The sequence below is a fragment of the Mauremys mutica genome, chromosome 14 (genome assembly GCF_020497125.1).
Source record: "Mauremys mutica isolate MM-2020 ecotype Southern chromosome 14, ASM2049712v1, whole genome shotgun sequence".
NCBI classification, from domain to species: Eukaryota; Metazoa; Chordata; order Testudines; family Geoemydidae; genus Mauremys; species Mauremys mutica.
Window position 1 is genome coordinate 13132341 of NC_059085.1, and position 25674 is coordinate 13158014.

The 25674-nt window shown below is 41.7% G+C and overlaps 1 protein-coding gene across 4 annotated transcripts in view; it reads right to left on the minus strand.

Moving 5' to 3' along the window:
• Positions 1-4350: 4350 nt before the first annotated feature.
• DNAAF1 (dynein axonemal assembly factor 1) overlaps positions 4351-25674 on the minus strand; it is a 38361-nt gene continuing 17037 nt past the window's right edge. For 3 of the 4 annotated variants that reach the window (XM_044987238.1, XM_044987237.1, XM_044987236.1), the window contains 10 exons: positions 24101-24192; positions 19914-20135; positions 18979-19145; positions 17800-17921; positions 15764-15978; positions 13707-13964; positions 12552-12661; positions 8425-8493; positions 5401-5782; positions 4351-5069 (listed from right to left, as the gene is read on the minus strand). In XM_044987238.1, the coding sequence (XP_044843173.1) occupies positions 4966-5069; positions 5401-5782; positions 8425-8493; positions 12552-12661; positions 13707-13964; positions 15764-15978; positions 17800-17921; positions 18979-19145; positions 19914-20135; positions 24101-24192 (1741 nt within the window). In that variant the 3' untranslated portion in view covers positions 4351-4965. The remainder of the gene's footprint in view (positions 5070-5400; positions 5783-8424; positions 8494-12551; positions 12662-13706; positions 13965-15763; positions 15979-17799; positions 17922-18978; positions 19146-19913; positions 20136-24100; positions 24193-25674) is intronic. The other variant, XM_044987239.1, reaches the window with a different exon arrangement.

Consider the following 25674-nt stretch of genomic DNA (forward strand, 5'->3'; position numbering starts at 1 on the left):
ATTGCAATAGCCACCCGCTTCTCCACCGGCAGGGCAGCTCTCAATCTCGTGTCTTTGCGCCACAGGGTGGGGGCGAGCTCCTCACACAGTCCCATGAAAGTGGCTTTTCTCATCTGAAAGTTCTGCAGCCACTGCTCATCATCCCAGACTTGCATGACGATGTGATCCCACCACTCAGTGCTTGTTTCCCGAGCCCAAAAGCGGTGTTCCACGGTGCTGAGCATGTCTGTGAATGCCACAAGCAATTTCGTGTCGTACGCATTACGCGACTCGCTATCATCGTCGGACTCCTCACTGTCACTTTGGATCTTAAGGAATAGCTCAACTGCCAAACGTGATGTGCTGGCGAGATTCGTCAGCATACGCCTCAGCAGGTCGGGCTCCGTTTCCCACAGACTAAAACGGAACACAGAATCGCGCTGCACTGAAACCGTGCAAAGGTGGCGCCAAGTGTGGACGGAAACACAGGGATTGCTGGAATGTGAAGCGATGCATCACGGGGCATTGGGACAGGAACCAGAATGACCCGCACCCTCCGACTCCTTCCCACAACCCACGGCGCCAGAATGGGAAGAGGTGCTCTGTGGGATAGCTGCCCATAATGCACCACACCGCTGCAAATGCTGCAAATGTGGCCACACTGCAGCACTGGTAGCTGTCAGTGTGGCCACACTGCAGCGCTTTCCCTACACAGCTGTACGAAGACAGCTGTAACTCCCAGCGCTGTACAGCTGCAAGTGTAGCCAAACCCTTAGACTTCTGTAAGGCATTTTACTTTGGGACTGCATGGCGTTTTGATTAAAAAACCTAGAATGATATAAAATTAACATGACATATTAAAGGGCTTAAAACTGGCTAAGTGATAGGTCTCAAAATGTAACTGTAAACGGGGAATAGTCATTGAGCTAGTGTATTTTCAGTGGGGTCCCACAGGGATTGGTTCTTGGCCCTATGCTATTTAACATTTTTAATCAATATCCTGGAAGAAACATAAAATCATCACAGATAAAGTTTGCAGATGACACAAAAAGTGGGGGAGTGGTATGCAGTGAAGAGGACAGGTCACTGATTCACAGTGATTTGGATTGATTGGTAAACTGGCCACAGCCAACAAATATGGCTTTTAATACAGCTAAATGTACATCTAGGAACAAAGAAAGCAGACCATACTTACAGGCTGGAATACTATTCTGGGAAGCAATGACTCTGAAATGGAGGTTGTGATGGATAATCAGCTGAACATGTGCTACCCACTGCTGAAATACCATGTTCAGTTTTGGTGCCAACAATTCAAGAAGGACGTTGATGAATTGGAGACAATACAGAGAAGAACCACGAGAATGATTACAGGATTAAAAAGCATGGTTATAGTGATAGACTCAAAGTGCTCAATCTGTTTAGCTTAATAAAGAGAAGGTCAAGGGGTGACTTGATTACAGTCTAGACGTATCTACACAGGGAACAAATATTTAATAATGGCCTCTTCAATCTAGCATAGAAAGTTATAACTTGATCCAATGGCTGGAAGTTGAAGCTAAGGAAGTTCAGATTGGAAATGACCCTTGGTAAATTGTTCCAATGGTTAATGTTGGATTCTCCATTTCTGACCATTTTTAACTCAAGATTGGATGTTTTCCTGAAAGATGAAGTCTAGACATTATTTTTTAGAAGTTCTATGGCCTGTGCTATGCAGGGTGGTCAGACTAGATGATCATAACGGTCCCTTTCTGGCCTTGCAATCTATGGAAACCTGGCCATTTGCTCTCCTTTGCTATTGTTTCATGGCACGTACGGGAGTTGTGCCTCCTAGGCCTTCTCTCTTGAGGCTTCCACTGCATGCCCCATGACTAAACATCTGTCTAATGTGAGGGTGCATTCCTAGAGCAGCGGCTCGTGTGTGGTGGTCCCAAGTTCTGCAAATGATCCTGTCTGAAATTAAGGAGTCTGTCAAGTCCCCAAATATTGCATGTAACAACCAATGGGCATAAGGCAGTAACATAGGGGTTTATCCCCTCCGCTTCAGATTGGTATCTAGTGAAAAACCTGTGTCACTCCAGTTTCATTCTGCTTTGGGGAGCAATAGGTATCCAGGGCTCCTAGAATTACTGTGATACTTGAGGCAGTGGTGCAGACTGCTCTGGCTTCCTCCCCAATAAGGTAAAATAGCAGTTTTACTTTCCAGTGTTGTCATGTTCCTGAAGGGTTAGGTTAGTGAACACCTCGAATGCCTCCTGCCACCAGGTCCCTTGCTGGGCTAGATGTGTGTGTCTGGAAAAATCCAGGACTACTGGGCGCTTCACATAGTGTTCCTAGCTAGATGAAAGTTCAGCCAAGGCGATACTGGCCCTGGACACAGGCACTCCTGTGAGAATCCAGCCATTAGAGTCACCAGGAGTGGGCAGAAGGAGTCATGAGGGATGCAGTGGCACCCAGGTCATACAAGGGAACTACACAAGAGGGATAGTGACCCAAAGGAACAGGAGACACTTACGAGCCAGCAGACAAGACCCAGAGAGCCTACAGAGATCATAACAGAATGGAAAGACAAAAAACCATCCAGAGGCTAACCCCACAGGGAGAAGACTCCACAGAAAGATAGTTTGCTAGATTTCAAATGACTGCACATGTCCATCCCACTTCAGGCAACTCACGAGCAATATGATAAAGAGGAGGGTTTCGAAGGCTGAACAAGAACTGCAACACAATTTCCAAATCTAGCAGCATCAGCCCTTGATGCTTGGGAAATAGCATAATGACTAGTGCAAGTATGTACCAATGAACAGGTTGCAGCCTTGCAAATACTACTTGAGGACACCCGATTCAGGAATTTGTGTGAGCAGGTACACACACTCTACCGGCCACAGGTCGTGAGATGGAACTGAGAGAAGGTCAGGGAGGCCCCTCCCCTTTATACCACCAGCTTAGAAGCACAAGCAAGTGGGGAATTCATGGATGCTCCAATGGCTACCATTATGAGGAAAAACTAGCCAGTTTGGGTGAACTGGAAGTGCACACACACCTGAAGTGGATGGGACATGTGCAATCACTGAAAGAAGCAGTGGGAATGCTTTTCACAGGGTGGTATGTGAGGAATTGGTTGGAGTTTCTAGCAATCTCTCCCTCTCCCTCTTTTTTAATTTCCTACTACAGGATTTCTAGGTGCCCTGCCACCTCCACTCATGAGAGGAACTTAGCTGTTTCTGATTAGCTGGGTGTAGTGCTTCATCAGATTGGGATTTGCAAGGGAATCACCTTATGCAGCAATTCAATGTGTGTGGTGAGGTACAGAGGGAGTGTGGGGGTGAAGAAGGAATTTAACCACATAGATTTTGGAGGCCATGAGCTAAGTGGATCCATGATATTGTGTTTCCACTGGTTGTTCTCCCAAACTTCCCCTCTACAGTGGCACAAGGGAAGCAAAGCACTAGAGTGAACCCCTTGCATAAATTCCTGCAATCCTGTCTTATTGTTCAGCAGTACTGAATGAGGAGGGGCCAGAACTCAGAGTCTCAGCTGAGCCCACACTTAATTTTGGCACAAGGCTGCCACTACAGGGTAAAAGAGAAGCCTAGAACAGAAGAAATGGTTCCCCTCGGTACAGCTTTCTTCTGGCCTCCAACATAATAGCAGAAACTTCAGGCCTGTTGTTGCTGACTGACTTATTTCCCTAAAAGATTTGTGGAGCTAGTCCCAGAATTTGGGCAGTTTAGAGAGAGCCCAACAACATTGTGTGCTCTCTTCATCTCAGATGTCCCTAGCAGGTAAATATTTTAATCTATTTTAATTTTTTTAAAATGAACTGAAAAGTCTTAATTCTCGGAGCTGAGACTTGTTCCATGTATAGAAGTGTGATGTGGGGGTGCATCTTCATCACAGGGCAGGTCTACACTAAGGGCGGGGGTCGAACTAGGGTACGCAAGTTCAGCTATGTGAATAGCGTAGCTGAACTCGAAGTACCCTAGTTCGAACTACTTACCCGTCCAGACGCCGCGGGATCGAAGTCTGCGGCTCCAAGGTCGACTCCGCCACCGCCTTTTTCAGTGGTGGAGTACCGGAGTCGACCGCGGCGCTTCCGGAGTTCGAACTATCGCGTCTAGATCAGACGCGATAGTTCGAACTCCGAGAAGTCGAACTCACCGCGTCGACCCGGACGGTAAGTGTAGACTAGCCCACAGTTCTTTGATAAGTTAGGTTCAAGTGGCCCTAACTCTGTGTGCAAAAATGTCCACCCATAATTTGCATGCAGGAACACAGTATTTCTGTACACTTTCTGCATATAATTATGAATATCAGAGCTTTACAGTCTTAACATATCTTACTAAGAAGCAAACTAACTTTATTTTCAGTGAGCATGTTTGATAAGTATTTGCTGGAATATACACACATGGAAATTGTACAAATTAACAATGCAACACCTTAATAACAGGATTTTCTTTAGACCGAACAAAAATAAATGTAACAGTGGATTAAAACTACAGCAATAAATGAAACATTTAACGTCCCTATTTTTTGAAAGAAATAACTTCTCAAAAGAAACCTGAATTCAACCTTTAAACATTACTGACCTGATTTTTAAAGGTACGGAGCGCTCACAAGTGATTGACTGCAATGGGCGCTATAGGTGCTCAGCACCTTTGAAAATCAGACCACAATGCACTTGATACTGGTGGGTAAGCTGGCAATTAGCCCCTCTCTTCTGCATAGCAGTGTGGCACAGTTTTGTCTGGCATCATTCACAGAAATACTTGATTTTAATGTAGTGCTGCTGAGGGCTATACTGTTATGTTGGCCATGACTGGCTGACTTTGTGATAGAACCAAAGTTCCTATATTAAGGCAGTCATTTGATGAATGACATCACACAAAGTGTATTTTCAGGTGTTTTACTGAGGGACCCACAGTAGGAGTAACCACAAATAGTGGGCCGGATGGTGTATTCCATATTTGGTCCATTTTTATTCATCACTTAATCTAACCCATACTCGATGTCCTCGTTATCTTGTTGTGGTTTATGTTGGGATCCTCCATTTTCTGCCAGGCACTGCACCATTTTGTCCTCAGTGCTATTCTCTGTTAAAGCATGAAGACAAGTGAAATTGTGATTAATCATCTTTATTACTGGAAAAAGAAACAAATCCCAGTTATTGAAACCTACTATGAATATTTGCATGGAAATAGTCACAGAAAAATACTCTATATCAACCTACTGTAGGGTACAACAAACTGGGGGGAAGAGAGCACTCAGGGATTTCCTCAGTCCCTTCTTCCCCCCAGTCCTAACTAGCTAAAGTCACTGACAATGGGTGAACAAACGCCTTCTTTCAAAATACAGCCATCATCTCCCATTTCCCCCCTTGTTTACCTGCTTTGTCCCCCCTTTTAAATTCTGTTATAATCTTACCAGGGCAGGAGGGTTTGATGTGACTGTCTTTGTTGTCCAATTCCTCTGGGGTTAGGTCATCCACTTTACTGTAGGCTGCTGATGTCAGTATCTCATCTATTGGTTCAGCAATAATCTCTTGTATCAATGGTTTCAAAGGTTTGGCTTGTTTGACTTTGATCTCTAAGTCTCTCTCTGGACTCCAAGGCTCTGCTAAACCTTCTACAAGGAGTTTTGTGGTTTCCCTTTGACTGTCTTCAGGTATCTTACATATATTTGAAAATATGGCTGTTGGGATCTCTTCTGTTATTGAGACCCCAAATAAGGTTTTGTTTTCCTCTGAAGCAGAGTCCTTGTCATCACTCACTTCAGAAATGATTTCAATCTTTGGATGACATGCTTGCTATAAAGGTAGACAACATAATTGAAAATAATCTGTTACTACTGAAGTAGCCACTAAGGGATGGACTATTACAATTCAAAGGGAAACTTCTGCTCTTAGATCCAGGAGACAGTTCTCAGTTTTAATACCCTGCTTCCCCACGCAACATCCACTTCATACAGAGATCAAGGAAAGTAGAAATATCAGGGTTGCCTGGTAGAAAAGAGCTGATTTTTCCCCCAATCAGTTATCAGACATCAGTCTTAACTGGCATGTCATAAATTAATTACAGTTCAGGAGGCACACTTGATTAAGCAGTTTTCAATGTTGGAGGATCTACAGCCTATAAAACTTTCTAGATGCCGCCACTAACTAAAATGATCAGAAACTATTCATAAAAAACTATTTGTTTTTTTGTTTTTAAAGAATATAAATTTCTAATGTATGCCAGGAATCAGTCACCAAATTGAAGTACCAATAGATTATGTCTTTCAGATTTTTTAATTAAAACAATCAAAACAAATCAAAGCTGTATAAATGGCAAAGCAGTTGAGGTTACTTGTGCCTGTCCCACTTATGGAGTGGGACTTCTTGGGCCCTGTGCTTTTTTCCAGCCTTAGGGGAGAGGTTCTCATGCAGTATTTCTGGCTGTCTTGTCAGGCTCTCTTGCCTGTCTCCAGTGGTTCTGATTGGCCCATTCCTGGGCCACGGGGAAGTTGGCTGGCTCCCTGATCCCAGCTCCCCAGGGATTCAGCCTGCTCTATGTCAGGTCATTTGCATCAAAGCTCAGCAGTCACATGATGTCAGGGGGCAGAGATGACATGGAACAAGACCAGGATACACTTGGGGCTACAGGCAGAGCAGCAGCATGGGATCTCCATTGGGACTTTTGATCAGAGCTAGGGTACTGCGGCAGCCCCAGGGTGACCCTGTGGGGCCCTCCTGGAAGTGCTCTCCATTGGGGTTTGTGTCTGAATGACAGCCTTTATCTTGCACTTGGCTTCAGCTCTGCTGGAGTCAGAGTGCTGGTTGGCTTCCCCTAATCCAGGGACAAGTGAGAGAGGGTGGACAAATTGAGGATGATCCTGGTAGGGACCCTTCATTAGCACCTGTGGGTGAGTTACAGTGTGCTGTGGGAAGCAGGTGCCCAAGGATCCCTCCAGCTCCTGATTCTCCTCCTCTTCCCCTGGAGGGACAGGTGATGTGGGATCAATACAGTGCAGTGGGGGGCCCTGAAAGAGCCATTTACCTATGCCAGTCCCACATACAAGAATGGGGGTAAATTTGGGCTTAGAACCGCAGTTTTGATTTCTATGGATGGAGGGCTATTAAGCTAAATACAAACTGGACATCCTTTCGATGGACGTTTGTTTTTTGCAGGAGGGAAAATTTTGGGGAGTGGGCTTACTCCCAACGGTCCATGTAAAGAAGGAAGGGATGAGGCCAGCATGGAAAATTACACATGGGACTAGTTAGAGTATAAGGCTGCTATCTTGCTAGTTTTTCTCCCTATTTGATTTTCTGTCAGCTGTTAACCTCAATAACTATGCGTAAATGATCGTGTCTCATTCCCCAGCACTGCCTGTACAAATGTGTACTGAGTCTTTCTTTCACAAGATGGCACTATTCTAACAGATTAAAATGCAGTGCAAGCTGACCAAATAGTAGATCTGGTCAAGTATTTGCATACAGTATATCAGAACAAATTATTAATTGAGGATTAGAGCATTCCCAAATAAATTGTTTCTATGTTTCCAGATTCATGTCCAGAGGAGAAGAAAAAACCACATGGATTTTTCTGTTGTAGGCGAATCAAAGGTCCTTTTAAGATTGCATAAAGCAGACTCCTGCCTCATGTGAAGGGGGACTAAAAATTCTGGAAAGTTTCTGAAGGTGCTTCTATTGTTGCCATCCCCTGGGTATATGTGACTGACGAATGGGGAGGTGACTAGTGATGAGAAATATTTTCTTAGGTAGCTTTCCAATTGTAATGTATCTAGTTATACAGTGTATCCAATTAAGCCAATATTAATAGCTTCTATATAACACCAGGACAGAAAAATACCATATTGTATCATTTATATGTAATGCTATAAAAACTGACATTCACCTGGGACTTGACAGCTGCCACTATGCTGCACATTTTGCTCATTTGGAATCTCATTGGCAACTGTGGGTTTAAAACTAACTGCAGGCTCCTACCAACAGAGCAGAATAAGACTATATCTTATGGCTGTTCGCAGCATTGGGCCTACGAAATCCAATTGAGCACTTCTTGAGCACTTTTATTCGGTAGAGGGCAGTTTGTCAATCAAACCAGTTCATTACAGTAAATGTATATCATTCTTTTACATTTTATAAGTAAAAATGAAATACAATACACTCTTAAGAGGTTCATCTTATTTAGGTTTCACATTACTATCCTTTTATTGTTACAGTGTGATAATATGGCAATTCAAATTGAAAGGTAACATGCAATTCATCGTTTTAATGTATAGAAAATGTGCTGGTAAATTTTGCCAATCACATTTTATAAATTAAATCACTATTTCACCTCTCAAACAGAAATGCACCATTTGTACTTTATTGTACATATTATAACGTATTAGTAAATGTGAGTAGAAGAGCACCAGCCTGATAAGAATAATTAGCAAGAAGCTCACCTTTCTGATTGAGTTTTCCTCTACTGGTGAGAATTCACTAACATCCACATCTTCTAAATCAGGCAGTTCCTGAAGAAGATCACAAAATAGCTTATCAACCGTATAGGCAATTTCTAACTCCGAAAAAGCAAAACCCTATTTGAAACCTGAGCTCTGAAGCAAAACTTTTAAAACTGACACTTGAATTAGAACTCCCCACAATTGTGTCCCCCCTCCAAAATGGCAGCCTTGTCTTTCAAATGCATGCCTAGTATGGAATAGAATATCTGCTTCCAAAATCAGGCTAGCAATAGTTTAGAGTGCCAAATCCACTCTACTACCATGCAGGAGGAAGGAAAGAGAAAAGGATAGGCCAGCTCTAAAAAGATAGTGAAGAAGAAGAAGAAGCAGCAGTGTTCACTCCTGCATGTCAGCCCACAGAAACCCATCTACATGCCCACTGTCAGGTATGGGGGGATCTCTAGGGCATAGGCTGATTTGGGGCTCTCCAGGGAATATCTGCACTGTGTATGTGCCACTCAAACCCAAGAGATTTCTAGATAGAAATGTTAATGCTGCTTCCTACTCAACTCCCCTTTTGTGACATCTATTCTTCTCAGAGGTAGTCATCTGCAACTACAGTGGGGGGATGTAATAGCAGCATGGCTTCTGGGTAAGCTCTATGAGGAATGGAAGGCAGGTGGGAGTGAGGGAAGTGTAGCTTCTTGCAAAAGGCTCACCCAATCCCGTATTGCTTTTACTATGAAATTATTGCTTATATGAATGACTGACCTACATTTTTGCACACAAACACTGCCGTTATATAAGATCATTTACAAATATTTTCATAACACTGTGCTCCCTAAAGATGCTGGTTACTCGTTAGCTGCCCATTAGCTAATATTGATTAGTCACCTGTTCTTTTATTGCAGTACTATGCAGGGGTGAAAGTGGGCCGGTATGGCGTACTGGTAAGACGAGGCCGCCGGTACCAGCCCCTATGCAGCCAACGTTAAAGCACAGTGGTACCCAGGTCATATAAAGGTACTACACAAGAGGGATAAGTGACCCAAAGGAATTTACAAGCCAGTAGACAACAGAGATAACAGAATGGAGCCCCCCATCTCCTGACACTCCTCTGCACCCTGCTCAGCTAAATTCAGAAAGCAGAAGTCAATGGAAAGGTCTGTAATATGTATATCCATGACTCAGCAACGTGAAAAAGTAATATAAATTCTACATGTGAGTGTTCTCAAACGATTTACCATTCAGCCCTTCTTTTATCAAAGGAAATAAACTAAGAGAGGAGAGAGCCAACACAATAATAGGAAATGGATGGCAGTTCCCCTTGCATAGAGATCAGGAAAGGGTAAGTGGAGTCTCCATCTGAGCACCCAGGGAGAGGCATGCATTTTTACGTAAGTTCAAGGTTAACTCTTCAACCTCACATTATCTCACACACATTGGCAGAGTAGTAGAGGGGAGTTTAAAAATCCAAAGACTGACCAAAAAACTTGATTTGATTTTTTTTAAATCTCATGATTTTTGGGTCCAACTCGTGATTTTTGATCTCTTGAGGTTGGCAATACTGAAGCAATAGAACGCACAGATTAATTTTTAAAAATGAAGGGGGTTGCTGCTGGAGCTTCTAGGCTCCCACACTCCCTGCTCTTCCTGCTTGTTACTGGTTGATAAAATGATGTGGAACTGCTGCAGGATAAAGGGATCTGCTGGCTGGCACTGGCACAGCCCCTTTCCAAAGGGTTCCCTCTATCCTTCCTACTTAAGTCACTTCTAAGTACCACTGTAAACACCATGGCAGGAGTGCTGGGTATTGTACTATTGGTAGAGCTTCTCAACACTGATCTCATCACTGTCCTTCCTATTGATGTCACTGTTGAGTGCAGTAGCACGAGTATTGGATGTTGCTGCCAGAATGCGTCTCTACTGTTGAGCAATTCTGAAAACAGCTGCAGAATAGAGTACTGTAGGGCACTGGCATTTGTTAGCATTTTATCTCGGTCTTGTTTCTTTGTCTGTATAGCTCAGAGATGAATGTCTCCTAAGAGTCAAAAGGAAACTCATGCAATAAGACGTTGTTATACTCTTTTTTTAGGAGGAAGATATAGTACCTATTTTTATTTTCCATGCATCACTGAGTTCTTTTAAACATATCTTTCTCAATCTGAATGAAACAAATTCAAGAGAATGGTATTGAATACTTTTTAACCAACTATGAGGGCAACAGCAAAGGGGCTTGATCTGCGGACAGGTAGCCCCATGAAAAGAAATCCTTCATAGCTAGGGCCCTACCAAATTCATGGTCCATTTTGGGCAATTTCATGGTCATGAGATTTAAAAAATGGTAAATTTCATTATTATAGCTATTTAAAACTGAAGTGTCACTGTGGTGTAATTGTAGGGGTCCTGACCCAAAAAGAAGTTTTTTGGTTTTTTTTTTGCAAGGTTATTGTAGGGGGCGGTGCAGAACTGCTACCCTTACTTCTGTGCTGCAGCTGGTGGAGGCACTGCCTTCAGTGCTGGACAGCTGGAGAGCAGCAGCGGCTGCTGGCTGGGAGCCCAGCTCTGAAGGCAGAACCACTGCCAGCTGCAGCGAAGAAGTAAGGATGGCATGGTATGGTATTGCCACCCTTACTTCTGTGCTGCTGGTGGTGTGGCACTGCCTTCAGAGCTGGGCACCTAGCCAACAGCCACTGCTCTCCGGCCGCCCTGCTCTGATGTCAGTGCAGAAGTAAGGGTGGCAATACCATGACCCCCCTAAAATAACCTTGTGACCCCCCTGCAACTCCCTTTTGGGTCAGGACCACCAATTTGAGAAATGCTGGTCTCCCCCATGAAATCTGTATAGTATAGGGCAAAAACACACAAAAGACCAGATTTCATGGGGGGAGACCAGATTTCACAGTTCATGACGTGTTTTTCATGGCCATGAATTTGGTAGGGCCCGACTCATAGCCCAGGTGATTTTCCCAGTGAGGGTGCACACAATACTGGGATTGCTTTTAAGCTAGTTTTTGAGTGGCTTCAAAATCTGCACTCTAAACTGATACCATACAAATTGCAGATTAAGGGCTTGATCCAGCAAATATTCACAGCTAGATAAAGTATAAAGTAACCAGTGGGAGTACATTGTAGCGAGCATTCCACCAAGGCAAAAAGTGCCCCCCCCCTTAGGGAAAGAGAAACTAAAAGACAATTAAAAGATACATTGCTAATAAAACACAATTCACTGCATCCTGATTCTAAATAAGAGAACAGACAGAGTGCTTTGAAAAATAATAATTTCAGAATTCTGGGTTTGTCAGTAGGGGCAGAATCTGCATCCCTTAAAGTTTTAAAAATGATTTTTTTTTCTTTTTTGGTTACTTTAGATTCTCTATGCTATTACATATAGAGAGATTTTTTTCAGTGGGATTACTCATATCCTTAAAGTTAAACAAATACAGAACTATAATTATCTACATACTCAGGGCCCAAATAACAGAAAAAGGGTATTAGATTGGTAATCTTTCATTATATATACTGGCTAATGTATATTTCTTTATTTTTTTTAAATATAACTATTGTTGAAGGATTACCTATTGCTCTAGACTCAAATAATATGTATACAAAATGACTGGGTGGCTATTTATTCCTCATAATTTTTTGTTCAGTAGTTTATATTTTTCATTGTACATTAGATTTGAGTTTTGGCTAACTCTTGGATACATTTTTTCCCAATGAGAATAATTATATTGTAATTGAGATGTTTTTAAAATTGAAAACTTTTTTTTTATTTTATTTTACAAAATGAAAGTAGATTTCAGAGTTCTAAAGAGTTTGACTTTAGAACTACTATTTGTAACAGAGCAGATGAGATGTGGAAGATGTGTCAAGAAATTTACCAAGGGAACTTCAGAAAACCTCGCCAGATGCCATGAAGTTCCTAGCAGGAGATGTTGCATTATCCTTCATATTTTTTTCCAGGGAATTTTTGTTGGCAGTGAAAAGTTTCTACAAAACCTGGGCCTCACACAATTGTTTAGCTAGTATATAAGAGGAGTGAATTTGTGGGCAACAGATGTGATTTAAATTTGGATCCCTCAAAATACAAAACAAATGATTATATACTCAGCCCTAATACATACATCAATGAAAAGCTTCTCTGGTATCTCCAGTTTAATTTGCTCTGTTTCTGCAGACTCATCCAGTTCAGTAACCAGGGCACCTTCGGTAGCCATATTCCCTACTAGTATCGCTAAGGAAAAAGGAAAAATATTTAGTCAGTTATTTGTCTGTTAAGTCCCTAATTCAGGTCTGTCTCCCTTCCGATATTCAAAGCTATCACTGATCTAAATTCATCTTATCTCCAGGCTCTGGCCTTGTCTATGCTAAGGAAATTTGGATTTTTCTGCATTCATGAAACTCAATGTGTTAGAAAATATAAGGGTATGTCTAACTTGCAGAATTAGGTCCAAAGTACATGAGAAATTTTTAAGATTAGGAAAGTGTTATTAGACCCGACATGATGAATCTTTTCTTTCATTATAGATTTCCAAAGTTTTGCACCCAATCCAGCCGTATCTCACTTTTCTGTCTTTACATCATACCAGTGAACACCTTTGAATTATATAAGTTGATTTTTGCATTTTGAAAGAAAGAAATTGAAATGTAGGTCAACGTAATTGTTTCACTTATAAAGGCACCAAAGTATCAGCCCCCTTCCCCCTTTTTAAAAAAAACTTTATTGGTGTTTAATGCCATGTTACCCAAAACTCCATTTTCCTCAGTTTCATACTGTGGAAAGATGCTAAGCCAAGTTCCTCATTCTTACATCCCAGGCAACCCCAATGAATTCAATCAGGTCACTGGGGATGTATATCAGCAAAAAGTTTGGCTCATCATCTGTTTCTCTTTTCCAGGGGCGGCTCTACGAATTCCGCCGCCCCAAGCAGGGCGGCGCGCTGCACCGCTCGCGCTGCCGGGCGCCGGTCCCGCGCCTTCGCGGGACCTCCCGCAGACGTGCCGCTGGTCCTGCGCCTACGGTGGAGCTTCCGCAGTCATGCCTGCGGGAGGTCCACCCGAGCCGCGGGACCAGCGCACCCGCCGCAGTCATGCCTGCGGGAGGTCCGGTCGTCCCGTGGCTCCGTTGGACCTCCTGCAGGCATGACTGCAGAAGGTCCGCCGGACCCGCCTGCCGCCCTCCCGTTAAAATGCCGCCCCACGCGCGTGCTTGGCGTGCTGGGGTCTGGAGCCGGCCCTGCTCTTTTCACTTCTGTGTGGCTCTTTACAGCATACATTACCTTCTTCATTAGTACTGAAATTTGGGTATTTGTGAGAATTAGCTTCTTGCCCATCCTTCTGAATGTTACCGGTAACGTTAGTATGCAGGCGATCCAGCTCTTCTTTACTTGATGTTTCAGCTAAAACTTCATCATGGGCCTCCACGCTTTCATTTACAAATTTCTTAATCTTCTGAGTTTCTGTCTCTTCAGAAGCATTTGAAATCCCTGAAGTATTGTTAGTCACATCGCTGCTGTAACTTGTGGGTGGAACCTCTCCTAAAGCAGTAGGAAAGTCAATAAAAGTAAAGCAGTAGAGCAAGTTCTTGCAGGGTAAGAGTATTCAGGCTGTAATATATGGTCTTCACCCTTAGCTCTCAAACACACACCAAAAAGCTCTTTTCTATTTGGTCTGTCATTCAGGAATCAATATCTCTCAGGTGGCTATAGACATGTTGTGCAAGTGGTTTGCCCATCTGCCAGTGCCCAGTCAAAAGAGCTGATCCAGGAAAAGCATTTAAGCAAATGCTTAACTTTAAGTATTTGAATTTAAGCCAATGATTTCAAAAGGATTACTTATGTACCTGAAATTAAGTACATGGTTCAGCATTTTTCTGGATAAGAACCAAAGAGGGAGTTCCTTACATAAATTTCATAACTCTGAGATCTCATCTATTTGTTGCAAAACTGCCTCTAATCTCTAAAATTTTAATCAGTGGGTAGATCCCTGAAAATATGCTTTGTAGGCAAACACTCTGGCTACAGTTGGCTTGTGGGCGGTGTTTTGGCCATCTTGCAACCTATTTGCTGTTACCCGAAGTCTCAGTTGGGAAGTTTTACTATTCATACACTGGTTATGTGAAGTAATGTGGAAGGAGATTTCATGGTGTAGAGATGGCAGAAAGTGAAGTGAGTTGTTAAAATCATCCACACACAGCTTGCATAACAGTGACTGCTGATAAGTTACAGGCGCCAGTCCTGACTGTCAATTAATACAGTAGAGAATGATAGCTGAGACACGGACAGAAAACTGTTTTTTTTTAAAGATCCTTTTTACCTTAATGTATTTAGGAATCTTTGGGAATATTGATTTATTTTAAAATATCAATATATGGGGAAAATAACTGCTTGATTCCTTCTAAAATCACTTTCTATGCAGTGTTGGTGTAGCTGTGTCAGTCCCAGGATATTAGAGATACAAGGTGGGTGTTGGTACTCTCTGAGTGTCTTTCCCAGACCTGTGTTTTGGCCATCTTGCAACCTATTTGCTGTTACCCGAAGTCTCAGTTGGGAAGTTTTACTATTCATACACTGGTTATGTGAAGTAATGTGGAAGGAGATTTCATGGTGTAGAGATGGCAGAAAGTGAAGTGAGTTGTTAAAATCATCCACACACAGCTTGCATAACAGTGACTGCTGATAAGTTACAGGCGCCAGTCCTGACTGTCAATTAATACAGTAGAGAATGATAGCTGAGACACGGACAGAAAACTGTTTTTTTTTAAAGATCCTTTTTACCTTAATGTATTTAGGAATCTTTGGGAATATTGATTTATTTTAAAATATCAATATATGGGGAAAATAACTGCTTGATTCCTTCTAAAATCACTTTCTATGCAGTGTTGGTGTAGCTGTGTCAGTCCCAGGATATTAGAGATACAAGGTGGGTGTTGGTACTCTCTGAGTGTCTTTCCCAGACCTGTGTAACTCCAAAGCTTCTCTCTCTCACCAACTGGAGCTAGTCCAATAAAAGATATTACCTAACCCACCTTGTCTTTTAGATCAGTGTAAGATATCATCTTTATTATTGCAGCATCAGGGCTGCATTAAATCCTCTAAGCTATAGTCAACTTGTCAAATTCTGTTCTCATTTTCTACAGACATATACTGTTGTAACTCCACTGAAGTCAGTAGAATTACTCTGGATGTACACTCATGAAAATAAGATGAGAATTTTGTGCACTGATCATTGCTTGATAAAAAGTAATGTCAAAGTAAGGTAATATTAGGCAGTTAGAATGTCAATTAGACTTAAAGCAGAGAGAAACAGGAGCTTTATCAAAAAGCTTATCACAAACCTTCCTGGGCCTCTGTTGTGCCTCTATTTTCACACTTTCTAAGTACATCTCTTTCTTCCTTTTCTCTTTGTCTTTTCTTCTCTTCAGCTTTTCGCCTGATCGCTGTTAGCGCATCAATGCTGTCTTGGATCTTCTTTCTCTCCCTGGTCTCCCATTTTTCCCTTTCACTCTTCTCTGCTTCACGCCCACCCATGGCCCAGGCTTCTGCACAGGCTCTAATGACAATAGACAAGACCACTGTAACATAGTTTTGTAAATACTAGTGGCACAGTGTGTTCATGAGGGAAGGGAGCCTTCAAATGTCTATTTGCAAGAGAAGAAAAGTTACTGAGCAGATGAGCATCAGAAAAAATGCTTCCCTGAGCAGCAAGGACTGCTATGTAAGGTACAGATATTTTGTAGGTGAAACAGAACAGATAAGGAACACAAGTTTGTAAAGGCTAGTGATTACAACAACAGAGTTTGCATCTTTTGTTAGTAAAATTTTAAATAAGTCCCAAATTCTGATCTTTATGCCTTCTGTGCTAGCACTCTGACATCATGAGCAGAGTTTGGGCTACTGATTATGGAGAAAGGCAATTGTGTATAGGAATATACCACATTCTGAGGAAGATATTGTGTTTCCTTATATTAAGAATTTAGAATGCAGAGCTCTTAACTGTAAGATACTAGTGTACACAAGGCCACCTATCCCCACTTATAACCTATGGTCATAAGAACATAAGACTGGCCACACTGGGTCAGACCAAGGGTCCATCTAGCCCTGTATCCTGTCTTCCAACAGTGGCAAATGCCATGTGCTTCAGAGGGAATGAACAGAACAGGCAATCAAAGAGTGATCCATCCCCTGTCTTCCACTCCCAGCTTTTAGCAAACAGAGGCTAGGGACACTCAGAGCATGGGGTTGCATCCCTGACCATCGTGGCTAATAGCCTATCCTCCATGAGCTCATCTAGTTCTTTTTTCAACCCTGTTATAGTTTTAGCCTTCACAACATCCCCTGGCAATGAGTTCCACAGGTTGACTGCATTGTATGAAATACTTCCCTTTGTTTTAAACTTGCTGCCTATTGATTTTATTGGGTGCCCCCTAGTTCTTGTGTTATGTGAAAGACTAAATAACACTTCCTTATTCATTTTCTTCACACCAGTCACAATTTTATAGACCTCTGTCATATCTCCTTGGTCATCTCTTTCCCAAGCTGAACAGTCCAAGTCTTTTTAATCTCTCTTCATACAAAAGCTGTTCCATATCTCTAATAATTTTTGTTGCCCTTCTCTGTATCTTTTCCAATTCCAACGTATCTTTTTTGAGATGGAGCGACCAGAACGGCACACAGTATTTAAGGTGTGGACATACCATGGATTTCTATAGTGGCATTATGATATTTACTGTCTTATTATCTATCCCTTTCTTAATGGTTCCTAACATCATGTTTGCTTTTTTTGACTGCTGCTGGATATTGAGCAGAAGTTTTCAGAGAACTATCCACAAGAATTCCAAGATCTCTTTCTTGACAGTTAAGAGCTAATTTAGACCTCATCATTTTGTACATGTAGCTGGGATTATATGTTTTCCAATGTGCAATACTTATCAACACTGAATTTCTTCTGCCAGTTTGTTACCCGGTCACCCAGTTTTGTGAGATCCCTTTGTAACTCTTCACGGTCTGCTTTTGACTTAACTATCTTGAGTAATTTTTTATCATTTTTAAATTTTGGCACCTCACTGATTTACCCCTTTTTCCAGATCATTTATGGATATATTGAACAGCACTGGTCTGAGAACAGACTCCTGGGAGACTCCACTATTTACCTCTTTCCATTCTGAAAACTGACCATTTATTCCTATTCTTTGTTTTCTGCCTTTTAACCAGTTACTCATAAACAAAAGGGCCTTCCCTCTTATCCTGTGATGCCTTACTTTGGTCACATTCTTCTTCTCCATGCATGACAAAAATATTGATAAAAATGGAATGTGTGGTAATTAGTATTTAATCTGCATTGCTATGTAAAGAAGACTTCACTATTTCTCACCTGTCCTTTGGAAAAACTGGCCTATCATCCAGGTATGTTAACTGTTTTAGTCGAATAGTAAGTGTCCTTCTATAATTAGGAATTTTCTTAATCACTTCATTTCCCATCAAATTCAGCACACGCTATAAAAGCAAGGTACATAGTTTTTTAAAAAGAGGTAAAAATTAACTTCTGATAGGCACTTTCTCTATAATCTGTGAACCCGAAGAGGCTTTAAAAAAAAGAGTGATTTACCCCAGAATGCAAACAACATGGGGAAAACCTCCAATCATGGACAAACTTGCATTTATAATAACATTTAATTTTTAAAAAAATTGCTACAGTAGTATTTGCTGATAATCACAGACCTAATCTTACTAATTTCCTATTCAATCTAGCTATCTCCAAGCAGTTTTTTGGTAGTTAAGGTTCAGTTTAAATTACAGTATAAAAATTATTTTCCATCTCATCAGGGCTATCTTTGTTTTTACAAAGAAACCAAACTTGCACATACAATACAGAGAAAAAAATGTCCATGAGACTACAGTAGGTAGCATTAAGATTACAATAAGGGTCTTTGACAACAATTTGGAGCTTTTCTAACTGTACAATACTTAGTTTTTTTCCCTAGAATTCAAATAATCTATGGAACTTCTGTTAAAAGTTCAGGGGAAGAATCAGAGAAAATATTTAGAGACTATAACAAATCAATGGAGCTGGGTGATTTTTTTTGGGAAAATACTTTATTTGCCGAAAAATGCAGCTTCAGGTTGACTGAAACTGTTTATGAATTTGGGTTGAATTTAGTGAACAGTTTCAGATGAGGAAAAATTATTCCAAAGAAGATGAAACATTTTATTTTGAATTTTAGCTAGGTTTAACTAAAAACTAAAAAAGGGGGTGGGGGAGCTGTGTGTTTAAAAATAACCAAAAACACCTGATGTCTAAATGTATCATTTTGGGGCAAAACATTTTGTTCAACCCAAAACGATATGTGACTTTTTCAGTGAACCAAAAATTCAATTATTTGCCCAGTGCTACTAACCATATACTTTTTCTCTAAAACACCTTCGTCTAATGAAGATGAAGTTCTACTATTATTGTGTATTGGGTTCTCTCTGATAAGACAATTTAATGAGGCTATTGTCTCTAACTCATGTAGGTGAACATATACAAAATCCTCATGTATATTTTGCTTACCAAATCAGGCATGGTCTCCAGGATATTTAGAATATTTGGATCATCTAACTTGTTGTGAGAAAGGTCAAGGACACAGATGGTTGGGCACTCCTGCAGGTGCTGTATGTCTTCCACTGTTTGTAACTTATTGTGAGCAATCTGCAGAGTGTGCAGAACACTCAGACAAGCTGTTGGACAATAACAATACAATGAACGGAAAATTAATTCACAGCCTTCTGTGCAAGGATAATTTTCTGGACAGAGTAGAAAACTGCTGCTTTAAATATCATGACTATTTTTCACTTTGTGACTGTTTCATATATATTTGATGTCTGGCAATGTATTTTCAAGCCTTTCCCCCCCACACCATTTCTGTTTCTTTATCACAAAGCCTAGAATGCCTGAGTATGTTTTAAATGCATATTTATCTTTTGAAATAGTCAATTACACAGAAGCAAGAGCCACTATTTCAAGTTAATTCTAAAACACACAAGTGGTGGTGCACAGAAATCCCTCTTTATCATGTCAAGTGTAGCTACCTCAACATGGCATAAATTACTCTGTAGTCAGGAAAGATTTGGCTATCATGTCCTTGGCCACTAGTGCACATCCAACTTAAAACACAAATGAAAAAATGCTAGGTAAAGAGGAATGAAACCAAAGGATTCAGTAGGTATTCCAAGATAAGGAATAACTTTATATAAATTGTTCAAGTCATCACTGTCAGTAACTGTAAAACCTGTTCTTTTGATCAATTAACCCCTCCAAAATTTAAATTTTAAACACATAGGTTTGACTTTCCATCCAAAAGCCTCCCTGAAATTGCTTCTGCACTTTTTGCAAATATTTTAACCCAGTTAAAAAAACCCTGCAAAATATGATCACTAGTAATTAGTAAGTTGATGCATGGAAAAATGAATACAACATAAATGAAACACTACACTAGAAATACTTACAGAGGTTTTCAATAATCTTGATATAATTGTTACTGAGGTTGAGCGAATCCAGCTTTTGCAGAGGTTCCAGGTTTTCAATTTTATTAATTAAATTGAGGTGCAAGTACAGGCAGCGCAACTCTGTCTGAGCCTCCAGGTTCTCAATTTTTGTTAAACCATTGCATTCAAGCCATAGACACTTTAATCCTGTATACTCTTCAAGATTCTCAAGGCGGTCAAATCCTGCAGAAAACAGGGTTTAAATAAGAAGAGATTGGCTGAAAATGAGTATAGAGAAAAATTAAGTAATGATGCTGATGTAACCTGTGATCCATGACAGTGAGGGTATAGCTTTTACAGTATTTCAATTGAATTGACATAGTGATCAATAGTTCTGTGTTAAACCACAGTGTCCCTAGTGAGTGAGTCTGTCACCTGTGAAGCTACAGTTTTAAAATCAGCGGGGTGAGAGTGACCCTGAGAGATTTTCTTAGGTCTGGAGACTCCCTAGGAGCACACAAAGAATTAATACAATGGCCACACAGTCACAAGTAAGGAATTTTGTCCATATTATAAGTTTCACTAAACAGATAATCAATGTTACAATCACCAACACATATACAAAACCTGAAAGAGCCCATGCAATACCCAGCACGGTATTCTGTACACATATGCAGGGGCGGCTCTACAAATTTGGCTGCCCCAAGCAGTCATGCCCGGGAGGCGCCCCCGAGCCGCGGGAGCAGCGGACCTCCCGCGGGCATGACTGCGGAGGGTCCGCTGGTCGCGCGGCTCGGCTGGACTTCCCGCAGCTGCGGGCGGTTCGCTGGTCCGGCGGCTCCGGTTGAGCTGCTGCAGTCATGCCTGCGGGAGGTCCAGCCGAGCCGCGGGACCAGCGAACCGTCCGCAGTCATGCCTGTGGCAGGTCCGCTGCTCCCGGGGCTCCGGTGGACCTCCCGCAAGCATGACTGCGGCAGGTCCGCCGGCCCAGCCTGCCGCCCCCCCGGGAAAGGGCCGCCCCAGGCGGGTGCTTGCCCCGCTGGGCTCTGGAGCCGGCCCTGCACATATGACCATTAGATTTACAGCTAAAACAGGTGTTAGAAAGGAAAAATTGGCATCTAATTGAAATTAGTAATATGGATCAAGCAAAGCAAACATTGAACAAATTATTAGATGGAACGGATGCAGTATTAACCACCCCTGTAGGGATGGAAGGGATGGATTGTTGTCCAAAGTATCCTCACTACAGGCATTATTTTTGCCTTATGTTATATGGGAGGAAAGATTAGGACTTTAAGCGAAGAAATGCACAGAGACCAGCCTGGTTCAGTCCAACCTGTTTCTATCCCTCTTCAAGCCACAATTAATCCAGCAGCAGTATCCATAGTCACAGTAGAGAGTATTTATGAAGATATGTATAGCATAAAACCATATCAAGTACCAGAACCTCCATATGTTTCTGTACATCACCAACAGCCTGAAGAAACACTGTATCAATCCCCCCAGCTTCCATATGAAGAAACTACTATCCCTTAATTAAACATATACAAGTTTTAAATTATATTTGTAGTGAATTATAGTGTTTGCTTCCTATTGATATATAATTTGTGTGTGATGAATTTTTTATTTTTCCATAATATTCATCCCATCAAAGAAGGGGGCTTGTAGTCAATTAGTGTATTTAATAATTTCTTAGAAGATTTATTGTTGTGGTTGTTTTCCCAAACATTACCCATTAGCACATTCTTTACAGTAATCCTGTAACTTTACTGGTTAAGGATTATTTCTGGGTCACCTACTTATGTCAACTGTCTTTAGGCCCAGTATGGCTGAGGCCTATAAGATTTCAGTTTAGCGTGTAGGCCTAGTATTATAGCTTTACTTTGCTTATATATCTAATACACATTCATCGCTCATGCAGGCTTGTCAATCTTATACTCCTATGATCCTATCCTACTTAAACCTGACCATCACACATTATAATTAATTATATACTTAGTCACAACAATAAATCTCTATAAAATGATTAAATAAACTAATTGCTACAAGTGTAATTAGCCACCGGTACAATTTATCAAAGGTTGTAGTGGATTCTCATTACTGGCAATTTTAAAATCAAGATTAGAATCAAACAAACAGGAATTAATTCAGGGAAGTCCTATGGCCTTTGTTACACAGGAGGTCAGACTAGATGATCACAATGGTCTTTTCTGGCTTTGGAATCTAGGAACTGCTCCCATTGAAGTCAATGGCAAAACTCCCAGTGACTTCAAGAATCAGGCCCATCAGAAAGGAAGCTTAAAGATTTACAAAGGTAATGATTTTAAATGTCAAAGAAAATATGTTGGCATAATGGCACAAATAGTGCCACTAAATGGGAGATGGGCTCTCTAGAGACTAGCATGTCATATATATATAACCACTTTTAAGCTGTTATGGAAAGGCTAGCTATACCCAGGGCCGGCTCCAGACCCCAGCGCGTCAAGCGCGTGCTTGGGGCGGCATTTTGCCGGCAGGGCGGCAGACAGCTCCAGCGGACCTTCCGCAGTCATGCCTGCGGGAGGTCCACCGGAGCCGCGGACCAGCAGACCTCCCCCAGGCATGACTGCGGAGGGTCCGCTGGTCCCGCGGCTCCGGTGGACCTCCCGCAGGCATGACTGCGGAGGGTTCGCTGGTCCCGTGGCTTGGGTGGACCTCCCGCAGGCATGCCTGCGGATGCTCCACCGGAGCCGCGGGACCAGCGCACCCTCTGTAGGCACGTCTGCAAGAGGTCCCCCGGAGCCGCGGGACCGGCGACCGGCAGCGCGCCCCCCGCGGCATGCCGGCGTGCTTGGGGCGGCCAAATTCCTAGAGCCGCCCCTGGCTATACCACATAAAAATGTCCTTAAAGACAACAAAGGGCACCATTCACATTAGCTCTAGGAACTCTTTTTTCCCTTTATTAATACTAGAATGCAGAAAGTGAAGTATCCACATTTGGGTATTGTTCACTAATAATAAAACTGATGGTATGTGAATGCAATGTGCTTATATTTTTTTTTCTGGGCATTCTTTATGCATCAGTACATAGGATCCTGTAGCTGAAAAACAGTCTTTTTCTAAAAGAACATTTAAGAAGGAATAAGGTTCATTTTTGCTCATGAGATATTCAGGACCAATATTTTAAACCAGGTCTTTAGAAGTGAGAAGCTAGTGTTTTGATTCAATGTGCCACCTAGATCCCTCCTTAATTTATAGTAACTTGTTTTTCATGAATATTGTTGGTCACAGTTTAGAAGTTAAAAGTATCAGAGGGGTAGCCGTGCCACGAAAGCTCATGCTGCAAAAGTCTGTTAGTCTATAAGGTGCCACAGGATTCTTTGCTGCTTCTATAGAAGTTAAAAGTACATTTAAAAGAGTAAGATTCAAATTTAGATTAACTGGTTGTCTGTAGCAACATCAAAATTGTCAAACCAGAACATGTCAGTACTCCCTCAGTTCCAGTATCTTGCCTCCAATACTGGCATGTTTCAAAATAAGTTGAAAACACTCCAAAAAGGCACCTAGGCAACAGTGCAATATTTTATCATAACAGAAAAAATTGCTTTCTAACCCCCACAGAAAGTAGTATAACCTTAACCATGAGGCATAATAACCTTAGTATTTTTTGTCTATCTAGCCAGCTCATGTAGCTACATGTGCTGGGTTTTTTTCATATATGTATATAAACTCTCTCTCAAAATTCCAAAAAAGCCATAAATCCGATTGATTTCAGCTGATGATGAATATCACAGCTGACTAAACAGTGTGTAAAGAACGAGCATTTCCTTATATCAATTTTAAATTTGTTGTCTTTAAATGAAGAATCACATAACTGGCTGATACACAAATGCCACAAAATTAATCAAAGTTGTTGCTGAATCCGCTAGCCTTGGTCATTAGAATCTTATCCTACGCTACATTGAACATCCTCAGCTCCCGGTGAATTTAATGGAAGCTGTAAGATCTTCCAGGATCAGGCCTTAACACTGATGCTGAAGTACTTTTGTACATTGCTATTGACTCAGCTCCACCCCTAATTAAATTTTCCCATCAAATTAAATTATATTTCTAATACAATTTTCAGATACCTTCCCTCAATGAACCTTATCCAGATCCCCTGCTATATTGCTAGTTAGAACAATAATTCTGAAATGTGATTTTTGTGTGTGTGTGTGTGTGTGGCTTACCTTTATAATGTAAATATAGTGTATCATTCAAACTTGGGGTCATGTATAATTTTTGCTGTTTGCAGATGTCTCGCAGGAGCTTTTTCGTCATTCTAAAATTATTAACAGGAAGTATGAACAACATAAAAAACCTTTAAATTATAAAACACATTCTGAAAGCTTTAATATCTGCCTGACTTCATATAGCTGAACAATCTGCTTCCTCAACGACATGTAACTCATTAGCTGCTTTACCCTTTCGGAACATTACTCAGAGGAATCATATAGTAGTTATTTTAGAACTGCTTTCCATTTCTGCTTGTTTAGATTGCAGATGTTTTGCTTATCATTTCTATGCTGCTAAAAAAAGAAAACAAACAAGAAATTACATAGGCTATTAATATTTCCTCATGAATTTAATTAGTTAAGCAACCACATGATCCTTTTTGTTAGAACTTCTTTTTCTCTTCCTCTACCCACCCCTTAATTTTTTTGTTTCCATTTGTTGTGTCTTGTTGTTATTTAGCCCCTGAATCTATTACTGGCAGGCAGACCCCAGTGTCCATGTACAGCCCCATTGAAGTAAACGAGGCTCTGCATGGGCACAGTGATCTACCCATGTGGAGCCCCACATGCAGGATCAGTGCCCCTGTCTCTTTTAGTAATCTGTGTATCATCTAACACATGTTGGGTATTATAAAAAACAGAACTGTTTTAATATGTAAGCTTTTAAACTTAAATATTTAACATATATAGAATATACAGTAACTCCTCACTTAAAGTTGTCCCTGTTAACGTTGTTTCATTGTTACATTGCTGATCAATTAGGGAACATGCTGGTTTAAAGTTGTGCAATGCTCCCCTCTAACGTGGTTTGGCAGCTGCCTGCTTTGTCCAGTGCTTGCAGGAAGAACAGCCCGTAGCAGCTAGCTGGTGGCGGCTTGTAGCCAGGGTGGACTGGCAGCCCCCCATCAGCTCCCCGCTCCCCTAAGTTCCCTATGCTGCAGCTGCCCAGCAGGCTATCAATTACCGGCAGTTCAGCTGTCCCTCCCCCCACTGCCATGTGCTGCTCCTGCCCTCTGCCTTGGAGCTTCTCCCAAAGACTCCTGCTTGCTCTGCAGGGGCAGAAAGGGAGGGCTAATGTCAGGGTGTCCCCCTTCCCCCTGCTCCTGCACCCCGCTTACCCCTTCTCCATATAGAGCAGGGAGGGGACATGGAGGGAGAGAGACATAGAGAGCTTGGGGCAGCAGCTGGTGCCTTAACTTCATGATCCAATTAAAAAGACAATGCACTTAAGAGTGGGTCAGCTTACTTACAGGGGCAGTATGCATCTCTCCTCTCTCCCACACACAAGGTGTGTGTCTGTCTCTGTCTGCTAGGCTGTCTCCCCTCCCCCTGTGTTCGTGCTGCCTTGTGTGAGAGGCTACATTAACAACAACCTGTTAACCCTTGAGGGCTCAGCCGAGTGCTAGTTCATCATTTAGCAGCAAGGCATTCCCTGGGAAATATCTCTCCCTCTTCTACCCTCTAACTTCACCACCTCAACCAAGCTTCACAATCATCATAGCTGTGAACAGTATTAAATTGTTTGTTTA